This window comes from Lagopus muta, chromosome 1 (assembly GCF_023343835.1).
Source record: "Lagopus muta isolate bLagMut1 chromosome 1, bLagMut1 primary, whole genome shotgun sequence".
Taxonomy (NCBI): Eukaryota; Metazoa; Chordata; class Aves; order Galliformes; family Phasianidae; genus Lagopus; species Lagopus muta.
The window spans coordinates 178752009-178772736 of record NC_064433.1 but is presented as its reverse complement, the minus strand read 5'-3'; the positions used below and the strand labels follow the sequence as shown (position 1 = coordinate 178772736).

Here is a 20728-nt window from a genome sequence, read left to right as displayed (position 1 = left end):
TACAACATAAAGGATCAAATAATTTCTGACCATACAACAGCAAGTAGCTTATTAAAGTTGTATGGATGCTTTCATAGGATATAGATACAGAGTGACTGCAATTGGAAGGAACCTCTGGACACGACCTGATCCAACACTCTGTTCAAGCATGAGCTACTTAGAGGGGGATGTCCAAGACAAGTCCAGATGCCAGTATTTCCATTGTCAGGTCTTGGCAATTTGCCTTTTCTTGGATGAGCTTTTGACCTCAAGGATACAGTGATTTGTGCCACATCTCATGTCATGGTGCTTTCAAGGGGGTTAGACACTTGGGTAACATGGCAGAGGCCAGGCCTTCATAGTGGTAGAAATAAGAAACCCAAATTATGCCTGCCAATTGTAGCCCATGAAAATTGCTTTTGGGGCGGGTTTATATAACTGCAATAGCCTGTGGTGTGTGGGCATGATAGCAGCTGCAATGCTTTAAAAAAAAAAGTCAAAAACAACCACACAACTTGAAAATAGAGCATTTCTCATGTATTTGTTTATTTCCTGACTTCATAGGGTCACAGGATAATTCAGACCATAAGAGGCCTCAGGAAATCTTTTGTCCTTTAATAGTCATCAAGATAAATGTTTATAGTGTCAATACAGGTTTTGGTTTAAAGCTGCTCCTAGGCAATGGATGTTCTAGGGGTCAGGAAGGCCGTTCAGTCTCTGTGGTGACCTTGTTTAAACAAGGCTCTGCTCTAGACTTATTTTCAGACTTTTTTTTTCCCCTGACAGAATGTTTATCCAGGTATGCCTGTACTTCTACTGCAAGTGCTTGTGGCGCTGCCTGAAGTTTGTGGTCAGGAAACTAACGGGACGATGTGAATTGCAAAGGATCTGTTACAATACCAAGCCTGGAGCTGCCAGAACTATGAAAATAGGTAACTGAATTAATTAATTCTTCAAGCCTTTGTACCTTTCTGCATGTGCTAAAAATAGTATGACTTTGTTTAAAAAACAATAACAAGCTACATTTTTACTGGATTCATTTAAAATTGTCTGATGCGATGTTTTCAATTACTGTTCTCTTACAGAGGCATCACTGAAAGGTTCAAAAAGTAAGGTGAGTGAAAGATCTGATAATTCACTTTTCCTATTGTGTCCTGCCCAGTTTTGTTCAGTTGGCTGTTTGCTTACCATATAAAAATCACTACAGGTTTTTATATAATCTCACATTAAAAACATCTCCTACTGAGGAGAGAGCTGTGACCACCATGGCAGGTGGCCTTACAAAGACTTACAAAACTGGAGAGTGCCGTATGCTGTAGGGACAGTCAGTGTGGCACTAGTGGAATCAAGTGAGCCACGGTGGAGACAAGGGTGGTGTTCTGTAATTGAGGGTTTCTTAGGTGATTTCCTCATGATAGAATCGTGAAAATGATAGAATGGCTCGTGTTGGAAAGAACCTTAAAGATATCCAGTTCCAGCCCCCTGCCATGGGCAGGGTTGCCACCCACCAGCTGAGGCTCCCCAGGGCTCCATCCAACCTGGCCTTGAATGCCTCCAGGGATGGGGCATCCACAGCTCTCTGGGCTGCCAGTGCTGCTGCCTCACCACCCTCTGAATTACATTTTTCTTCCTGACATCTAATCTAAACTTCCCCTCTTTTAGTTTAAAATCATTTCTCCATATCTTATTACTATCAGCCCGTGTAAAAAGTTGGTTCCACTCCTCATAAATTCATCCTGCCCTAGAATTTATGTAATCTGCAGTCAGTTACTTACATGCTTTATGCCTCAGTTTATTTGCCTTTAAAGCAGGAGTAAGAGAAGTTGAAGGCAGCAGTGCCAAGATAGTCATGAAAACTTTGTTCATTCTTTTTAAATACACTGATGGGAAAGACTCTTCCACTTCATCCTTTCACTGTAACACTGTGCTTCTCACTAATCTGAAACAAAGCATTTGTATGTGCATTAAGTTCATTCTAAAACATCCCCTTACGTCATGATCTTACTGTAGATTTTAGGTCATCCTACATGTTGAGAACCAGTGTTGGTAAAAAAATTACCTCAGTTAGCAAAAACAGTGTCACATTGGCCGCAGTTGCACTAAATATATATTTGCCTAATCAGAAAGGCAGAATCTTGTAAGACTGCATCTAGGCAACTCCAATTGTGTAATTCTGAGACAGATCACCACAAATCTCAAGCTCTCAATTTTTGGAAGGCTTAATGATTTCTTTGAAATACTGAATTTCATGAGTCATTTGTACGGCAATGATATGCAAGAGGAATGAAAGATATATTTTTGTTACTGAATGAAGGCTAGCAATCCCAGTAGAGCTAGGTAGCTAGGTTGGTGGTCTGAAGCTGCCGTTCAGTCGGGAGACTCCATGCAAATTGTCTTCACTGGCATCTCCTGCAGACATGTACTAGACTGGCCGCATGGGCATGGACAATTGTGAGGACAGTGCTCTGCATCGAGTCAGTAGGGCTAGGAGTGTGTGTGTGTGTGTGTGTGTAGAGTTGACCCTTCTGGGCTGTTAATCTAGAAGCTGTTGGGTATCAAGTTTGCCATTGTTAACATATTGATTCCTGTGGAAGCTATTGTTCAATATATATCCTTAAAACTTCTTTTTAGCGGCTGCAAACTTCAGTAAGTGTTCACCCTGATGCTATTGAAAAAACTATAGATGACATCATGGAGCTGAAAAAGATTAATCCAGATATAAATCCACAGTAAGTTCATGACTTTCTTACGAAACAAATGGGAATTATTGATTTCTTTTCAGTACCCAGGTCCATAGAGAACTAGTTCTTCCTAGCTATTTTGGTACACAACTTGAAGATAAATCTTGTTTTTTGGTGTAAAGCTTTGCTGTCAAAAAAAACAATGAAAAAATGAATACCCTTTTATGGGAACTGTAATAGGAAAGTCTTGAGTATCTGCTTCCTGAATCATATTGTCTTAGTATATTGTTGATACATTGATTTATGGGGGCCACTTCCCCAGGGATAAAATACTGCCAATGCAAGTGGTCATGGAAATGACAGTGATGGCTTCTTAGCAAAGCTGTAGGGAAGAAATTGGTCTGTCATAACCAGTAAGCCAGTATATCATTTCTGTAGTTTTAAAACTGCTTTGAGTTATTCAAACGCAATCTTTAACAGTACGTACTTTTTTTTTGTGCTGTTGGTTGGAACCATTAATGTCTGGCTAACCCTTGCTGTCCCAGATTGACTGCTGAAATTTCCAGTTCTAATCTCACAATATTTTAGGGAGTTGATCACTAACTGTCCAAGCCTTTGGGATTTTTTTGCATATGGTAATTCCATAGCTTGGCTTACAAAGTAGTGGTATTGTCACAAATACTCTATTTTTAAGTGGGAAAAGGAGGAGGGTGCCTCAGCTCAATGTTTCAGTGTTTCACAGCTGAAATTCAGAAAAAAAATTCAGAAAAAATAAAACAGCAGTGAAAAATTAATGACAGTAACACACAAGGAAAGCCTACATGTAAATGCAAATGTGCACAGCTCAGAGCCTGACCTGTGGACTTTGTTAGCCGTAGCATTAGCAGTTGGGCTAAGTGAAGTATTCTCTTTCCATTATTGCACCTTTGAGTAACAGGGTGGAATAATGCCAAGAAGAAACATGGAACTATTTAAAATATTATTTCATGTGACACCAGCAATCATCTGGCTATCCCTATGGCATTGCCTTTGGCTTCTGAGGAGAAGTTGTCTTCTAGAAGAGAGGGAGAGAAAGAGTTTAAATGTCTTGTACTTGTTCAGGCCCTTGACTACATTTGAATGATTTGGTCCTATTATAAGGGAAAGAAAACCTTAGTATTTTTAATTTAATCAAGGTATTGTTCATATGCTTAGCACGGAACAAATGCTGAATTGTTTTTAAGCTAGAAACTGTGCATTTAGCTTTGTATAGGGCTGAGTCTTTCATACCCATGCTCCCTTCCTTGGCATCCTCCTTTAATTTGCAGAGACCTTTTCCAAGCAGTGAGGAATATTGGTCTGGAGTGTGTAAGGTGGTGCCACGTTTACTGAAGCAAACCCTGCCACTAAATTGCTCCTTAATGTTAATTAATTGAAGTTTAGCTAAACTTTAATAATCTGGAGTAAATTTTCATGTGTGACACACTTAGGTTATATTAAAGTCTTCTGGAGAAATTTCAGCAGGAGCAGGTCAGGTATGTCTTTAGGCAGGATTAAGAAAAATCCATTGGTTTGCCTATTCTCAAATATCGCAAAACCTGCATCCAAACTGTCCTGTTCAGAAGCTCTGACCTTCCCTTGCATGGCAGAGACATAACATCTCCTCAGGTAAGGACAAGGGGACATGTGTCATACTGTGTGTTTCTGTAAATCTGTGTGCAGTCATTTTTGTTCATGCAGCATCTTTGCAGAGCAGAGCTACCATCCCAGGAATGTTTGCACTAAGCTGTTCTTGCAGGCCATGGGTGGCTGTGATCTGAGAAGAAGGTGGTCCCGTTTACCAATACCTTTGAAATAAGCAAATATATTTTGTGGTGGGAGCAAGTTAGCTGAGTAACCAGGTGGCAGTGCATGCTGTTTGGCTATTTTGTAGTTAAAAACACGGTGGCTGTGGCTTAGCAATGCACTCTGGCAATTCTATCAGGCTTTTTATCTTCCTTTGAAATGCAGCCTTTCTACAAAATGGTAGGGAATAGCAAGTGAAGCATGTGAAAACCAAACATCAAAGAGGGGAAATGCTGCTTAGATTATTCCAAAAGGGTTACAGGCACAAACAGCATGCAGTTGCAGCAGGAGAAATGGCCTAATGATGACATCCCTTATTCTGTGTATTAATCTCAAAAGATAAGCAGTGAAAATCCTTCTGCTCAGAACTCTTGATAGTATTAAGGAATAAACAAAATGTTTCAGTGCACCAAACAGGACAAATGAAGAACCTGTACAGCTTAATACATATCTGCCATTAGTGCAGCCCAGTTCAACTAAAAAAAAAAATACCTTATTCCTGTGCATGATCAAATATTCTTATAACCATGGCTGTGTTATACTGTGTAACTTGCATTTTACAGTAAAACTTTAACCTAAAACTGGGTAAATTGTAATTTAAAGCCTTAGAAGTCATGTTGGCTTCTTTCTTTCTTTTTTTAGTTTTTATGATGCATCAAGTTGATGAACATTACAAAAATAGAAAAAAAGAGCCATCAATGTGACTCTTAACAAGAGACAAAAAGGAAAAAAACATCTGCCTATAGGCAGATCTTTCAACTGTGTTACTTCAGGTTTTTAGCTTCTTTATGTGGGCTCTTGTGACGTGGAAATAAAATGCTTATTTTTAGCTTTTTGCTGAGTTTCCCCCTGTCCTTTTTAAATTCACTTCCCTGGTCTCAGGGCATTGTTTGGGAAGCTGCCATTTGAACAAGGGGAAAGATTCAGTGATGTGCTTATAACAGATGTTGAAAGCTGCTGTGTATTGTTATGAGACTTCTGTATGTGAAAATTCACCATTTCAGTTTAAAAGTCAGTCATTTTTTAAATCAAAGCAGCGTGCAAAATAAGACTATGCATTTCATAAAACCTTGTTTAATGTAATATTCATCTCTTGCAAATCTTCCATAGTAATTAAAACGTTGGATTATTGATTTGTTGATGTAATATTACACATGCTTTAAACAGGTATGTATGCTGTAGTGCTGTGACACGAGTGAACTGAACTGTGTCTCCTTCCACCCTCAGGCTGGGAGTATCTCTTCAGGCCTGCCTGCTGCAGATTGTTGGGTACAGAAATCTGATTGTAGAGGTTGAAAAGCTGCGCCGAGAGCCGTATGATTCAGAGAATCTGCAACATGAGGAAATGCTTTTGAAGGTAGGTACTTAAGAGACATTGATAGAGCATCCTTTACTCATCCCACCTCCAAAGGGCTGGTCTATAAACCTCTCAATGTTTTATCTTCTTCCTGCATTGTGTACCTGCTTCAAGATCAGTCTACAAGGCATAGTGGGTGTAGCACATTCTTCGTGTAACACCAACACATACAAATAGTCTGGGTACCTTCCAAGCGAGCAGCTTATTCCTTGTTGATGAACACATCAGTTGGCTGGATTATATCTAGGTAATGAATATGCAGCTCTTACTGCAGATAACAGCTCTGTGCTGTAAGTTCTAGAAAAACAGCAGTATGTCCTACTTACATACAACTTTCTTCAAGATGACAAGGATATTTTTACATCTTATAACCAGAATAAACACTTCTCCTTGGCTTCCTGAATTCTTGAAGATAACACTTGTGTATTGATGATACTAAATGTGTTGGTAGATTCCTATTTACCAATAGAAATAGAAAATAGACCATTCTTCAGTATAATACATGAACAATTATTAAAGCTATCCCACTGGAGTTTTAATTCATGATTGAAAGAAAACATTGCATAAAAATAAATGTGTTTTGAGGAAGGTGATCTTGAAACTGTAAGCAGGAAGACAGCTATAGACCTCTTAGATTGTAAAGCAACCGAGGAGAGAATTTTCAGAGGTTTAAAAAAAAAAGATAAGGTAGTATGGTTTTGTTATTTAAACAAAAATACTGGAAACTTGAGACAAGTTGTTTTTGGTTCTGCTCCCAACTCAATTTTTTGTTTTTAGCAACAAGTGGTGATGCTATTGTCTTTCATACTACAGTTTGTCACCTAGTGGCTTATACAAGTTATAATGAAAACTTCTGGGAACGTCACTGTACTGAACTCGGGCTTCCAGATACTTACAGAAAATCCCACTGGGCATCCTACATACTTCTCAAATGGTCATAGAATTCCTGTAGGTGTCTGAAAAGCTATTTTTAAGGGTTAGCTCCTTGCTGGGAGGTGGAAGTCTGGCCTGGAAGAAGTCTATCTAGAACCAATTTCAGCCACAATGGCAGAATAGGACAGATAGACTTCTGTGCAATCAAAAGTGTAATTTTCTGGGGCTGCAGAGGACTTCAATTGGAAGGCCACATAGACTTATCAGTGAGGAAGCTCACGTATGGGAGATTGGAGATCCTGGTGCCAATCTACAATCTTGGTCTTTGATAATACCAGGTTCCTGGCTAAAGGTCGAATGTGAAGGTCTTTGGTTCCAAGAAGGCATTCTTTAATTTGTTGTGCACCTACACTGCTTGGAGAGTAAGAAGTGGGTATGAGGGGATCACAGGTGAGGAGCACTGGGATCTGGTTCTTTTTTCCTAGTCACCTGGTCTTTGGGGACATGTTTCTAGATGTCTATGAAAATGGCAGCTGTAATGTCTAGTCACATGGCATTAAAAATGGAATAAAGCATAACGGAACCTGAGCATTTGGTGGAAGAAAGCTAAACAGTATACCTTATGCTGTAAAATTCTAGGTGTTGAAAAAGTACCAGTAACTCCACGTCTCCAGTGTAACCTGTGCAACAGCACTTCTTTACAGCAGGCTTTTTGCTATTGTGAATTGTCATGTCAAACAAAAATATGTCCAAGGGTGTAATTGAGCTTTCAGCTCACAATGGGGAAGAATAAGCCAGTTGGTTTTCATTGCTTCTAGGTATTCTGCTGAGTGATCTCTGCAATGGGTAATTTGAGATCCTAATGTCTATTATTTATTCATGCTTACCAAGAGGGCAATTTATGAATGAGAGGAAAATTAAGTTAATGTGATTGAACTAATAAATAATACTACATTTAGTGTCAGTGAGTGAAGTGTCAGGGAGTGAACAAGGAAGATGTCAAACACGATTTAAACAACACATGATGCTTTAGATAATCATTGCAAACTAAAATCATTAGAAGTTTTAACCTTCTAACGGTATTTAATTTAAAATTCTATTTGAATTGCTAAAATTAATACAGATTCAGAGTGGATTATCTGGAAATGTGCATACTGCTGTTTTTCTTGGAGAGGCTTCATCTGACTGTGTCTTGAGGCCCTACTCACCAGCTATGGTTTATGGAGAGCACTTATTTCTCAACACACTTCAGAAAGCATGGATTTGTGATACAGCACATAAGATCTGCAGAAAGTTATGCATTTGTCAGGCAGGTCTATTTAGGCTGCTTTTAGGTGCCTAGCAACATGATATTTAAGTGCTGGAGCTAAGTGTTTTTTTTTTCCAGCTGAGGATCTGACTTCTTAAATCATTTTTTTGCTTTTTTATAATTTAATCTTTATGTGAGATCAATGAATGATTCACCCCTCAGTTAAATATGAAGGTGGAATGTGCTATTCCTATATGGATTTTTGTTTTTATGTTTTCTGATCTGCTCTTTAACGCTGTGGTAGCCAAGTCAGCACTCTCGATTTATAACCCTTCTGGAGACTTGCAAAAGACACTGGGGATAAGATTGCTGCAGAGCCTCAGGGACCAGAGGGCTGATTGCTTGCCTCTCTGCCAATGATGTACAGCCAAGTTCCAGCCCATTCCCATCTCAGTGCTTAGGGAGACAGGCTCTAGTTTGAAGCTCAAAGCATGAACAAAGCGAGATGTTCAGGTCAGAAGGTCTTTGTAGGGCTCAAACAGCCACGATAGTTGAGATTTTGGAGATTTTGTTTATTTATCTTTTTCCCCTGGCTCTCCTCATACCCAGAAATTTCATTTGTTCTTATGGTCTGGTTGCTGGAATGGCAGTACGATTATGTGAAACTTACCTGGCTTTTAAAAGCATAAGAAGTCATACTGATATGTGGAGGTGTAATTATATTCTACCTGTGATCTTTCTAGTTATGGAAGTGCTTGAAGCCCAATTCACCACTGAAAGCTCGGATTTCGAAGCAGTGGTGTGAAATTGGTTTCCAAGGTGATGATCCTAAAACAGACTTTAGAGGGATGGGTCTCCTGGGCTTATATAACTTGGTGTAAGTATGCTCCTTTATGGATATATTTGTGTGTCAGAAGCTGTGACAAGCAGCATTATGTGCTGACTTTTTAGCAAGTCCGAAGAAATAACTTCTAAAAGCATTAGGGATTCCATATCAAAAACTTGAAAGAATATTTTCTGTCTCAGTTTTTAGGGAGAGGGGTTTCTCTTCTTGAATGGCTCTCATTTCTTACAGTATTCATCAAGGTTACACCATTTGCTAAGACTTATATATATATTTTTTAAACCCTTTTTAGTTTCTCTGTGAAACAGTAACTTAACACTCTCTTCCCACAAGAGAGTAACTGTAAAGTATGTTTTTAACAATATCTACATAAATATCTACATCTCTGTAGGCAAAATGACCTGGAAGTGGGTGGATAAGAGGGTTACGTTACTGCTCAGCTTTCTTGTTTTGGAATTCCATGCTGAATTCTTAGGTAAAACACTTGAAATGCAGCCACTGATGGCAGACTACTGTAGTTGCACTACTTCTACAATTTCTTTCTGTACCCAAAATCAAGCAACAAATTCATACAACTATTTCCTTCTGCCTTGTGCAGGCCAGCTGTTTGCTAACATCTGGGGCTGGCAATTTAGGAATCAATCCGGTTCTGTTATTTCCTTCAGCCAGTGTATCTACTGCAAGTGGTTACATAACTTAATTTTAGCGAATGTTTTACCCCTCCCTATGAGAGGGAAAAAAAAATACTTCCTGCTTTTACGTAACAAAAGACAGAAAAAATCACCAACTTGTGTCATTCTCTGTCCAAGATCAGTGGAGGATATGAACTCTTGAATCTGGATTTGAGCTCCCACTGGACAGGAATCCTTCCACGTATTTAATTTCATAGACTCCTGTGATGACTTTTACCTCGCTTAATGAATCTACCAGATCAAGAAGTCTGATCTGCTTTATCTTGAGCTCAGCAGCCAGCGTATGCTAGCAGTAAGCAACAGATCTTATGTAGGGCAGGCAGAAAGAGGAGTCTGCTAACCCAGCAGCTCATGGAATTGCACTTGTCATTTGAGCCTGCTTTTATCTTTCTTTTTGTGGATCTGAGTTTAATGAATTCCAGTTGTTAGATGCTACTGTATATATACTGCATGTAGTGACACTTAAAAGAGCTGGGGCTGGTGTGTGTGGATAGCTAGATTCCTAAGATTTCTTTTGCTGTTTTTGTTTACAATTTACCCTAATCATATACATCCACAGGTATTTTGCTGAATGGGACACTGAGGTAGCCCAACAAGTTCTTTCTGATTCTCTTCATCCTAAATACAGGTAATGCATGAGGCAAGCAAAGAGTAACTTGAGAGAATACTGCGCTGGCTATTGGCCTGGGAAGGGTGCTGTGTGTTCCCTTGGTGGGGTATTGGCATGTGCTATCTGTTTTCAAGTGCTGATCCTGAAAGCTGATCAAATTCAAGAGGCACACTTGTATACTGAAATCTTCAAAATAGTGAAACCTACTGTTAAATGTTTTCACTTAATTTCTAGTTTCAAGTGGTTTTATATTTTTATTTACCTTTGTTGTTTTTGTTTTTGCTTTGTTTTGTTTTGTCTTTTCATAATGAAGGGAAGTCACTAAGAAGGAAATCAGGTATTTTTTTTTCTTTTCTCTTAGTTTTATGAGACTACATGTAAATAAGCTCAAACCATACTGCACTGCTGTGTTTATAAACTGAAAACCTTTCTTACAAAACCAAGAGAATCCCATTCCCTTTCTCCAAATGCCACGGTGTTAACTCATGTATATGACTGTGCAACTCTGGGACCCTCTGAGCATGCTAATATATAAAGAATGAAACCAGCCTTCCTTGATATAGCTGGAGAACTCTGTTTTAGACATATTTAGTACCAAATTTAACCAACAAATTTTAGGTGAATTTTAAGGGGGGTAGGAAATCGTAGGCAGTCCAAATATGCTCATGCCAGCTGTGACTGACTTGGTAATCAAAAGTAGTCTATGCCAAGAGTTTGCTAACACAGCTGAAAAAACTCATTACATTCTCCTCTTACTTATATTCACATACTTTGACTGCCTTAGGTAGTGATTGCTCTAAGCTGCCTAGTTTGATGTCTTGACTTCTGAAAGATCAGGTGCCTTTAGATGACAAAAAGTTTGCACTGTGAGTAAGATTATTCCATCAGGACTAGGGGAGTTGATGCCTCTTAGCCAGTGCAACAGAAATCAGTTGTCTCAGAATATTTTTTTTTCCTTCTACCTGTAACCAGTAGTGATAGATACCCCTATAGCAGGTGCACATGTGAATCTTGTAAAACTTTTTAACTCAGTGTTTTGTAGTGAAGTCCCTAATGGTAATTCTGTGACTAAAAGCACTTGTAGGGTCAGATGGAATAAAAGCACAATAGACTCTGAGCTTTGATTTAAATCCTCACATTCGGTTTGTCTGGGCCGTCTTTTTATATATTGGCATTCACTCTCTCACTATAAACACCCCCCAGATTTGGTCTGCCCTTTATGTATCGTGCTGTGCATGGATGCTTTGTTAATGTGTGCTGATGGGCAGGGATTGCCATGATGCTTAAACAGCATCATAGAAAATAGCCAAAACTTTGTTTAACTAAACATAAGACTTACATTGGAAATAGAGCAATGCTGCACAAGTGATGAGTGTTCAGTGCTGGGCTGGAAATCCTGTGTTCTTCATTTACATGTGTGATTGCCAAGGCTTGCAGTGCTGTGTGAGCATGTGCAGTTCTTATCCCTTGAAAGAGCATTCACTAGAAGATGGATGCAGCTCATGGTGCCTGTGGTGTTCTCCTGGTGTGGTTGCTTAGCAGCAGTGCTGATTTCTGACGTGATAATGATCAATGTAGTTTCTATTTTTGTTGAACTGCACTGCTTGTGCACCTCCTAAGTGTGCTGCCTTTGTTAAACGTTTGCTTGGGGCTTTTTATTGATGTTATGCCACAACCTACAAAAATGGCTACATTTGTTGAGAATAAGTATGCATTGGTGTGTACTTATGTACCAAGCCACTTAGGATGCAAAGTTTTGTTCCAGCTTATATCACTTGATAACAGATCAGGATAGGTGTGAACCCCTCTGAATCTTTAATACTTAAATATCTCTTTAGCACTACATTTGAGTGAAATCTGGGGCATTGATTTTAGTGTAATATAAACTTACTGTAGTTCAAGTATAGTCCAAGAATGGCACTTTCACACAGTTATCTACAATGTGCAGTCTAAAGCCTGGAAGATCTGTGTTACTTTACTATGCCTAGACTCCCTAGACTCTAAATCTTAATCTGCTGGTGAGGGTCAGTCCCTTGCCTGCTTGTAGCTGTGATAAACATGCTGGTTTCTGCTCAACTTATTATATAGACACAGGAAAATCCTGGCCAGTAAAAAGTCAGTTCTTGGTAGCTGCATCATATAGCTTTGTTTAAAATAAATTTAATTAAAAGTGGTTCCCTAACTATTGCATTAAATAACAAGAAACACAGTCCCTTGCACTTGGCTGTTGTGTGGCTTCCAGCTTGGACAGACATGAGAAATATTCTTCCAATAAAGTTTTTGTTTGCCTTCAAGTGGATCACTTCTCCTGTAATGATCTTCATGTGCATCTTTGAGAATATGTAAAGCTAAAATCAACTCATTTTCTTCTATTTTTTTTACTTTTGCGTACCTCAGACTTAATTGATGTGGGTCTTCTCTGTGGTCAGTATAGAAAATAATTGGCTTTTACTAAGAGAGGTGTTGGTGTCACATATTTTGTAATGATGACAAAAGATATCAGTGATGCCATAAAGCACGCTACCATTTCAATGTCTCCCTGTACCAATCCATTCAGTCAGAAACGGAGTTAAATTAGCAGTATCTACAGGAATAAAATACAGTCTGAGTTTGTTTAATTTTACAATAGCAAATAAATGGAAAGGAAATATTTGTCTACTAGCACTTCCTGGTAATATCAAATAAAATTTTGTTTGATTTTTTTCCAGCCAGTTCAGCAAAGTTGAATGGGAGAAGAAAAAGTTTGATAAGGCAATTGGGTAAGTTTATAAGTCTTCTGTGTCTGTGGCAGCTTTAAACTGTTAATACTGATGCTGTGTATTTGAAAGAAACAGGGAGTTGTCTGGGCTATTTTCTTAAGGAATTTCTAGCACACATGCTAATATGCGTTGTCTTAACCACATCTTGATTTTGATCAAAGATTGCTGGGTAAACCTACTTTGAGGTATGACTTAGGCGTGGGCAAAATCTTGTCGCAAAGAGAAAGCTTTTTCTGCGTGCTATGAATAGTGCAGTTATAATTGTCTGTTTAATTCTTCTTAGAACATAATATGATCACGTCTCTCTCCTCTCTGTCAGAGACAGGCTCTAATCTGCTTTCAAGAAAGTATAATTATGAGTGTATCGGAGAATCTATAATACCTTATTTTAATGCCTGTATTTCACTGTTCTGTGGAATTTCCCATTAGGCCTTATATTGCAACTAACTTACAGATTTACTTTTTTTACTCCTGGAACATACAAAACTAAATAAGTTTCCTTTGTTTTCTTTCTTTGGGAAATGGTCATTGCCAGAAATATTGAGTTCTTTAGACAGCAGGTTTACAAATGAAAAACCTGCTAATTTGTAAATATACTTTTCTTGCTGATCTCTTAGCAGGACAGAGTTTTGCTTCATAGGTCAGATATTTTAATTCTCTTCCCAGCATGCCCTGATTTAGGATTTTGCCTTTGTATCTAGTTCTCTGTTTGGAAGAAATGGGAATGACTCAGCTGGGTTTCTCTCATGGGCTTTTTAGCCTTATGAGTATCATTATAGAACCAGTTGTCTCACCCTGATGTTCCCAGCTGTGCGTTTCCAGTTGGGCCAAGAGGTTAAAATAGTGAACATTAGGTCACCTTGCAGGCACAGCCACCATGTGGAGTGCTCACCTCATGTCAGAAACAAGATCAGGGACTCCTGGGTTGTCTGTTTATTCCATGGGAATTAACATGTGCTGCTCCACTGAAAATGCTGGCACAGTGGTGAAACTCCTGTTTTCACTGTGACTATATGTTTCACTAAGGAAACACTGCCATTAGAGGGCACAAAATAGATAGGATAAATGTTTTTTCCAGTTTTTCACCTCAGCTGGAAGCTGATGAGGTAGAGAATTAATACACTTCAGTATCACACCATCTGCAGAGTCAGTGTCAGAGTTTCTTACAGCCTGTGGAAAGAAAACAAGCTCTCAACAAATGCTTGGTTATTTTTACAGCTACTCGTTTGCTATTGTGGGCATTAACATAACAGACCTTGTCTATAACCTGCTTGTGAGCGGAGCTCTGAAGACCCATTTCTACAACGTTGCTCCAGAGGCACCGACACTCACTCACTTTCAGCAGACCTTCTGTAAGTGGGGAGATGGGACAGCTCCTTGATCTGTGTTCCTATTACTGTTATTTTATCTACCCTTGCAGATAGCAGAGTGTACTAAATCTGCTGACACAGATTTATTTACAGGTACTGTCATACTGGTCTTGCTGTCCTGGCTTTGTGATGCAGTACTCAGTTGCAACACGTGCCACCACCGAACCAGGGAGTAGAACAAAGTGCAAAAAAATAATAATAATAAATAAAGTGCTTGAACTGGTGACCTTCCTACATGCTTAAATTGATTTTAAATATAATAAGAAAAAAGAACTCAAGCTTTTTAAGAGCTTCTAAAGATACTTTCCCCATAAATCCATCTTAGATATCTTCATTTACATACAAATGTTTCCCTGCACCCTTCAGTAGACTTGTCCATCCTTAGGATTGTTTTTCCAGCCTTCTCCCTTGTATTCAAGCATTCCTTTTATAGCACAGACCTATTGTGCATCTTTGCCAGAAGGCTGAAACAGCAAGCACCACATTTCTGTTTTTCAAAGTGTAATCAAGGAACTAATATCGAGAAGACAAGATGCACTGATTTCCCTATTTATTCAGGAAAAAAGCAACGGAAAGCAGCAACCAAAATTAAAAAAAAAAAACAAACAAGCAGCTTTGCAAGTTGACTTCATAGCAGATTTTGTTTTGTTTTCCTGCTATAATGTTCATTGCTTAACTAGATAACTAGTAAATATTAGTGACTATGCATCTTTTATTAAATAATATAGGCATTCAAGGTTGCTGTTTAGTAAGTCTTGCTCATCCAAAATCATACACAGGCAGGTACTGTAGCAGGGATACTCTTTTGTGATGGTTTCTGGGTTACTGTCCTAAGCACACTGGCTGGTAGGAACTTGGGCAGTTTAGTGGTTACACGTCTGTCTTTGGTGATGATCAGCTCAATAAATAAAGAACAGATGAGTACCTAAATATCCACTTGTGTGCTTTCAGATCTTTTTTTTCCATTGGGATAGTTACTCTGTCTTTTTACCAAGTCCCTAACCTGCCCATAGCCTTGTGAATGGATATATCTAATATGATTGGTTTTGATCCTGTATCTTCAGATCACACATACAGTTCTGCGTTCAATTTTTTTGCATTTGTTTGTTTGTTTGTTTGTTTTCTTCCCCATGACACTTCAATTAGTATAAGAGAACTTTTTTTACTGTCACCAGTGTGTCTTGCTGTTAGTATCGAAGTCTTGGCTGAAGGTGGGACTGATCTGCTGGCCAGGCACAGGTCTGATCCCCAGGACCAGTGTGTCCACTGCAGGGACCAGCATTGCCATTCCATCGCAGCAGCACCACAGGGAGAGCTGCTTGTGGCAGCTCCTCCTTCTGCAGCTCATGCACATGGATTAAGTAGGCTAAAACCTACACAAGCATCTGGGCAGTAAAGTATAAGCAGTGCACAGAACTGTATAGCTCAGCAGCATGGTCAGCTGAAGTACAGAAGGTACCTTTTGGAAATTGAGAGTTTGGGAGATGAAGATCTAATGTTTTACATTTTATATAGTGATTTTTTTTTTTAAGGGGCTTTAACTGAGCTTTTCTTTGAAAGAATAATCTCTTGAAATGAAACAGCCTCTGGCTGTTGAAATATATAGATCCAAAGATGTGGGCATGGTGGTAATGAGTTGTCAGTTGGACTATGATGTGGACTATGATGATGATCTTAGAGGTTTTTTCCAACTTTGTGATTCTACAAATTTAAGATGCCTTTTGAATGGAGTTTCTCAAATTCATAATGAGAAACTTTGCAAACATACAGTGAAATTTAAGTTAGAAATATGTATGTGTATTTGTGGCTGATTGTAATGCAATGGAGAGAACTGGATAAAAGCAACTAAGCCTCTTGTGCAACAAATGACATCACTTCTGGACAGGCATAACCTGCATGTTTCACTTTACTGGAGTGAGAGCTTACATATCCTTGATGGCTCATATAATCATAGAACCAAGAATGTAATCATTATCATCTTCCCCTACTCATTAGTTTAATGTTTTATTTTGTGTTATTTAACATGGTTGAATGCAGTTAACAGCTCATCATCATACATATGTCAAGATGCTTAATGAGTTCTGTTAACTATTAGAAGTTCTGCCAATATTCATCAAACTTGAGCTTGCTTCTGAGTCAGCTTTCTAAAAAATCTTCCTGAAATTAAGGAGGAATATTCTTACATCAAATAGCCTTGCTAAGCATATGATCAGATGTTTTCCTGAAATGAATTTCCAGCTGTTATATTAAGTGTCCAGCATGTGCAGAGCCAGTGCCATGGCAGCAAACTCTGCCAGTTCTTCTACTTCCACAAGCCGTAAGTCATGTACGTGCCTTATGTAGCAGCAGTCTCACAGGTGGATTTAGTCTTATCCCCGCATAGTTCTGTGAGGTGCCAGACCTTGATGATCAGCATTCTTTGTGCACATCGTAATTATGAATTTCCAGTTCTCTTTTAATTTCATGTGATTTAAAATACTGCATTTCTCTTATATTTTTTTTAATTATTCTTTTGTAGGCTACTTAATGCATGAATTCCACAAATTTTGGATTGAAGAGGATCCACTGGATATAATGGAGTTCAACCGCGTCAGAGAGAAATTTCACAAGCGAATCTTGAAACAGCTCCAGAACCCCGAGATGGCTCTGTGCCCTCACTTTGCTGCATCAGAAAGTTTAATCAATATGTAGTTACTCACGTGATTTTATTTGGAAACACTCTTTCACTCTTGTGTTAGATCACTGTTCAGACCGTCACTAGCATACTGAATGACCATGGCAATTGTATGCATGTTTTTGGTGCAGTATTCATCTACTTTTGTCACAAGTACTACATCCCCTTATGCTTCTCTTGGGGGATTTCTCATTTTAAATGGGTGCTCATATTGCGGCATTATGCAGTGTTACATTCTGAACTGATGTCTGGGTATCAGAGTTTTTCTATTTTTTTAGACTTTCCTCATAATTCAACATCAAAAAATTGAATAGTATTTCTCTAGCTGTGTTTTGTATATGTGGAATATGTGGCTGGATCTTGTATTGTGAAAGCTTTTTAACTTCTTGGTATGTTTTAAGATAACTGCTGGCATTTCAAGCAAAATATATGTTTGGACCTCGTCTAGGAGATAATATGTGTAACTTAATCTGATGTAGACAAACACATTAAAGTCAAATTTTCTCCATGCAGCCATATATGCTTAATGCAGAATTAATGAGGCTTACTAGATACAAGTTTCAGTAAGAAGTTTATGCAGAATTACAATCAGGCTCCACAGCTGCATGAATACCAAATGTTCTGGTGATGCTAATGTACTCCCGGAGAAGTGCAAACACTCACAGCTACTGGATACTGGTAGGGGCCAAAAAATGTACTGTCGGATTGTCAGCACCAACACCACTGTGCTGAAGCACAGCTTAAATTCCTGCACGTTCCTTTGGGCTGTACAGGGCTTGGTATTCTTTGTCACATGTTGGAAGGTGATGTGATTTGATTACATTGTGTGTGGTGAATTCAGAGGAGCAGAAAACAATATTTTTTTTGAACTATTCAAACTGTAGCTTCGGTTGTCAATTCAGTTCATGAGGACTGGGAAAATTAATTGACTCGAAGGTTTAGAGAAAACCCACCTGAGTTTCCCAGACTACTTAAAAAACAAGAAATGGGAAGCTGCATTTTTTCTAAAATCAGAAATGAGTGAAAGTGTCTGACACTAAGAATGTGTAGTATATTGAACAGCATCTACCATGGCATTTCATACCCATGGTATTTTTTACCTTCTAAGCAAGCAATTTTAGTATTATGTTTGTGTAAATCACTTGCATATGGAGATTAAACTTGCAGTAGTGTCCAACTACTTGTGAATTATATGAATAAATCATATGTCATTCTAAATGGAAGCACTATGGGTTTTATTTTGCAGATATGGACTAGTGGATAGAAGGGTCATAACCTTTCTGTGGTATTTTCTTAGTCTGAAGAGTGATGTAAATTTACCTGGGTCAGGTTTGTTACAGCATTTCTAGTTATGGTGTGAAGGATTCAGTTTGTTATAGCATTTCTAGTTATGGTGTTAGGCATCACGAAATAAATAAGCTTTGTATTTAAGCTCCCATTTCTTAGCTCAAATGTGAGGTGGGAATTGGGACTTCTCTGCAGAGCTAAGAATTTGCATTCTTTGCAGAGATGATCAACAGAATTCTATAGGTGTTGCAATAACTGGTGTTCTCTGATGACTTCAGAAATACAGTACTGAAGATATTAGCTGCTGCATATTTTGAATGAAAATATAACGAATAAAAAATGTGTTGAACTTGTAAATAATCTATGATAACAGTGCATCAAATATTGATGACTTTTTTATGACTCTTGAAGCCTCTAATGTTTTCTTGCAACAGTTTTCATTGTTTCAAATCTTAGCCTCTCACCTTCTTTCCTTCCCTGGCTCTCGTACTCCTCTTCCTTCTGCAACACATTAATTAGTCTGCACTGGTTTATTTTTAATCTTCTGCATGGGAGTTAATGGAGCTGATGTGAAGGTCCCTGCCACCTTCTCACTGGTATGATCTTCTCAATTGCTGTGCCCTTCCAAATTGTCCCAAAGTGTCAACTTCAAATAAAATCAGCAAATGTCATCTGGCCCCATGTCAGATTGTGTCACTATAATGTAGCTGCTGTGGGTGATTTCTTTCCTGTCTTGCAGGGAGATGGGTTTAATGAAGCTATGTGTGAAGTTCCTTCTCCTGTTGAGCCCCTGCATGCTGGTGCCTATGGAGCTCATTTTGCTGCCTACTCTTACATCAGCTGTGTGCTGTGACATCCTGGCTCTCCATGCCCTTGTCAGACCTGTGGTTATGAGTGCCCCTGTGACTGCCAATGTGTCAGTGCCCCAGGATGAAACTTAAAACCTACAGTGGAAACCAAAATGTTTATTTTAGAAGTTATAATTTGTGGTACCATTGGTACATCTCTGAATTGTGACCTGTGAGGAACTGATTGCTGTTTTTGATGAGAGAGAAAATTGGAAGAAATGGTAAAGAAATGAAAGTTTACAATGTTGTTTCAAGAAAGCACACAGTGTTTGCACTCAGTGCAGGGAACAGATTTGGGGAATTTAATTTAGAACAGGAAAAATTTATGCTGGGTAATTTGAACAAGTTTCTTAGGCAGTTTTACCAGGCAAATTGTTTGCATTGGCCTTGTCATGCAGCATGAGCACATTAAAAAGGCAGAGCCATGCTGTAATTACATCAGAGTTGACCAAAGCTTTCTGACCTACCTGCCTGTGCACTGAGGGAGTGCAGTCAGGTTTGTACCAAGCAAAATGGCTTAAAATGATGTGAAGTCTAAGCTGCTCACTCACTTAATAACAAGATGAGATAACATACCAGTATTATGCAGAACATGTCTCGCTTTGTGTGGGAAGATGAAAATAGCATCACTGGTGACACCACACTGTGTATGGTTTATCCCATGATTTTTGCCTTATCCTACCTAATGTGAGTTTACCTTCTTGCCAGGGCTCCTTGGAGAAGGTAGGTGGGCTCTGATTTGTAGTTAGTAAGCTCTATGCTCCTCCACCCCTGGGGCTGGGCTGTGACCTCAGGTAGGGGCTGCTCACAAGGCTCATGGTCACAGCAGGGAGGAGAGCACATGCTGTCCTGCCTTCGTTCAGCTCTTTGGCTTGTAGCTTTTTTCTTCCTCTGGAGAAAGAAGAACTTTTTGCCCAGGCTCTTACCATATCATTTGAAAGGTATTTGTTCAAATGCTGGTGGCTGTGTATATCTCTATACACTATTTATTGCAGCAGAGAAAGTCCGTTCATTCTTGGAGAAATGTTTCTTTGGTTTGTCTCCTGAAGCTGGTCTGGAAAATTTGCTGTGGTATAAAGGGAATTAATCTTCATTTATAGAGGAGTAATACTTACAAACTTCTGTACCTTTATGGTAGCTTTATGGCCTGCGCTGTGTTCTCTACATGGCAGTGTTAGCTGAGGCTCTCTGCTTCAAATAGAGAATTGTCAGCACAGTTCTAGTTGAAATAAGTGTTTTTAGATGGATCAGGAGAATGTACATGAACAGAATGCTGATGCTTGGGTTAATGAACGAGGTCTGCTACTACTGAGCCAAAGAATTGGTGGGAGCATAGTGAAGGTTTCCTTCATACAGTTGTATCACTGGTTCCTTCTTATTTCTGCCCTTCATGGACTCTGGTTAGCTTTTAGCATCCTTTGCTGTTTGCTGACCTGTTCATTTTTGTCATAATTTACCTGAGGTTTTGATCTGTGCACATGTGCATTCAGCAGTGCAGGGTCATCCCACGAGAGGGGTATTGCCCACTGCCAATTGGAGTGTGAGCTCTAGAGGGAACCTCAGTCTGCAACTTTGCCACCTGGACAGATCTGACTGAGGTAGGAGTCAGTTACAGACTGTAACTGTAATCACATGCAGTTTTATCAGTGCTAACTTCATCTGTTTGTCAGATGCTTTGGGG

At 39.0% G+C, this 20728-nt stretch overlaps 1 protein-coding gene across 5 annotated transcripts in view; it reads left to right on the top strand.

Moving 5' to 3' along the window:
* The window catches only part of ELMOD1 (ELMO domain containing 1), a 44254-nt gene extending 25379 nt beyond the window's left edge, over positions 1 to 18875 (top strand). For 4 of the 5 annotated variants that reach the window (XM_048935440.1, XM_048935449.1, XM_048935431.1 and 1 more), the window contains 10 exons: positions 766 to 911; positions 1065 to 1093; positions 2611 to 2708; positions 5712 to 5841; positions 8707 to 8840; positions 10059 to 10127; positions 10423 to 10446; positions 12818 to 12868; positions 14087 to 14220; positions 16757 to 18875. In XM_048935440.1, the coding sequence (XP_048791397.1) occupies positions 766 to 911; positions 1065 to 1093; positions 2611 to 2708; positions 5712 to 5841; positions 8707 to 8840; positions 10059 to 10127; positions 10423 to 10446; positions 12818 to 12868; positions 14087 to 14220; positions 16757 to 16929 (988 nt within the window). In that variant the 3' untranslated portion in view covers positions 16930 to 18875. The remainder of the gene's footprint in view (positions 1 to 765; positions 912 to 1064; positions 1094 to 2610; positions 2709 to 5711; positions 5842 to 8706; positions 8841 to 10058; positions 10128 to 10422; positions 10447 to 12817; positions 12869 to 14086; positions 14221 to 16756) is intronic. The other variant, XM_048935417.1, reaches the window with a different exon arrangement.
* Positions 18876 to 20728: the final 1853 nt, after the last annotated feature.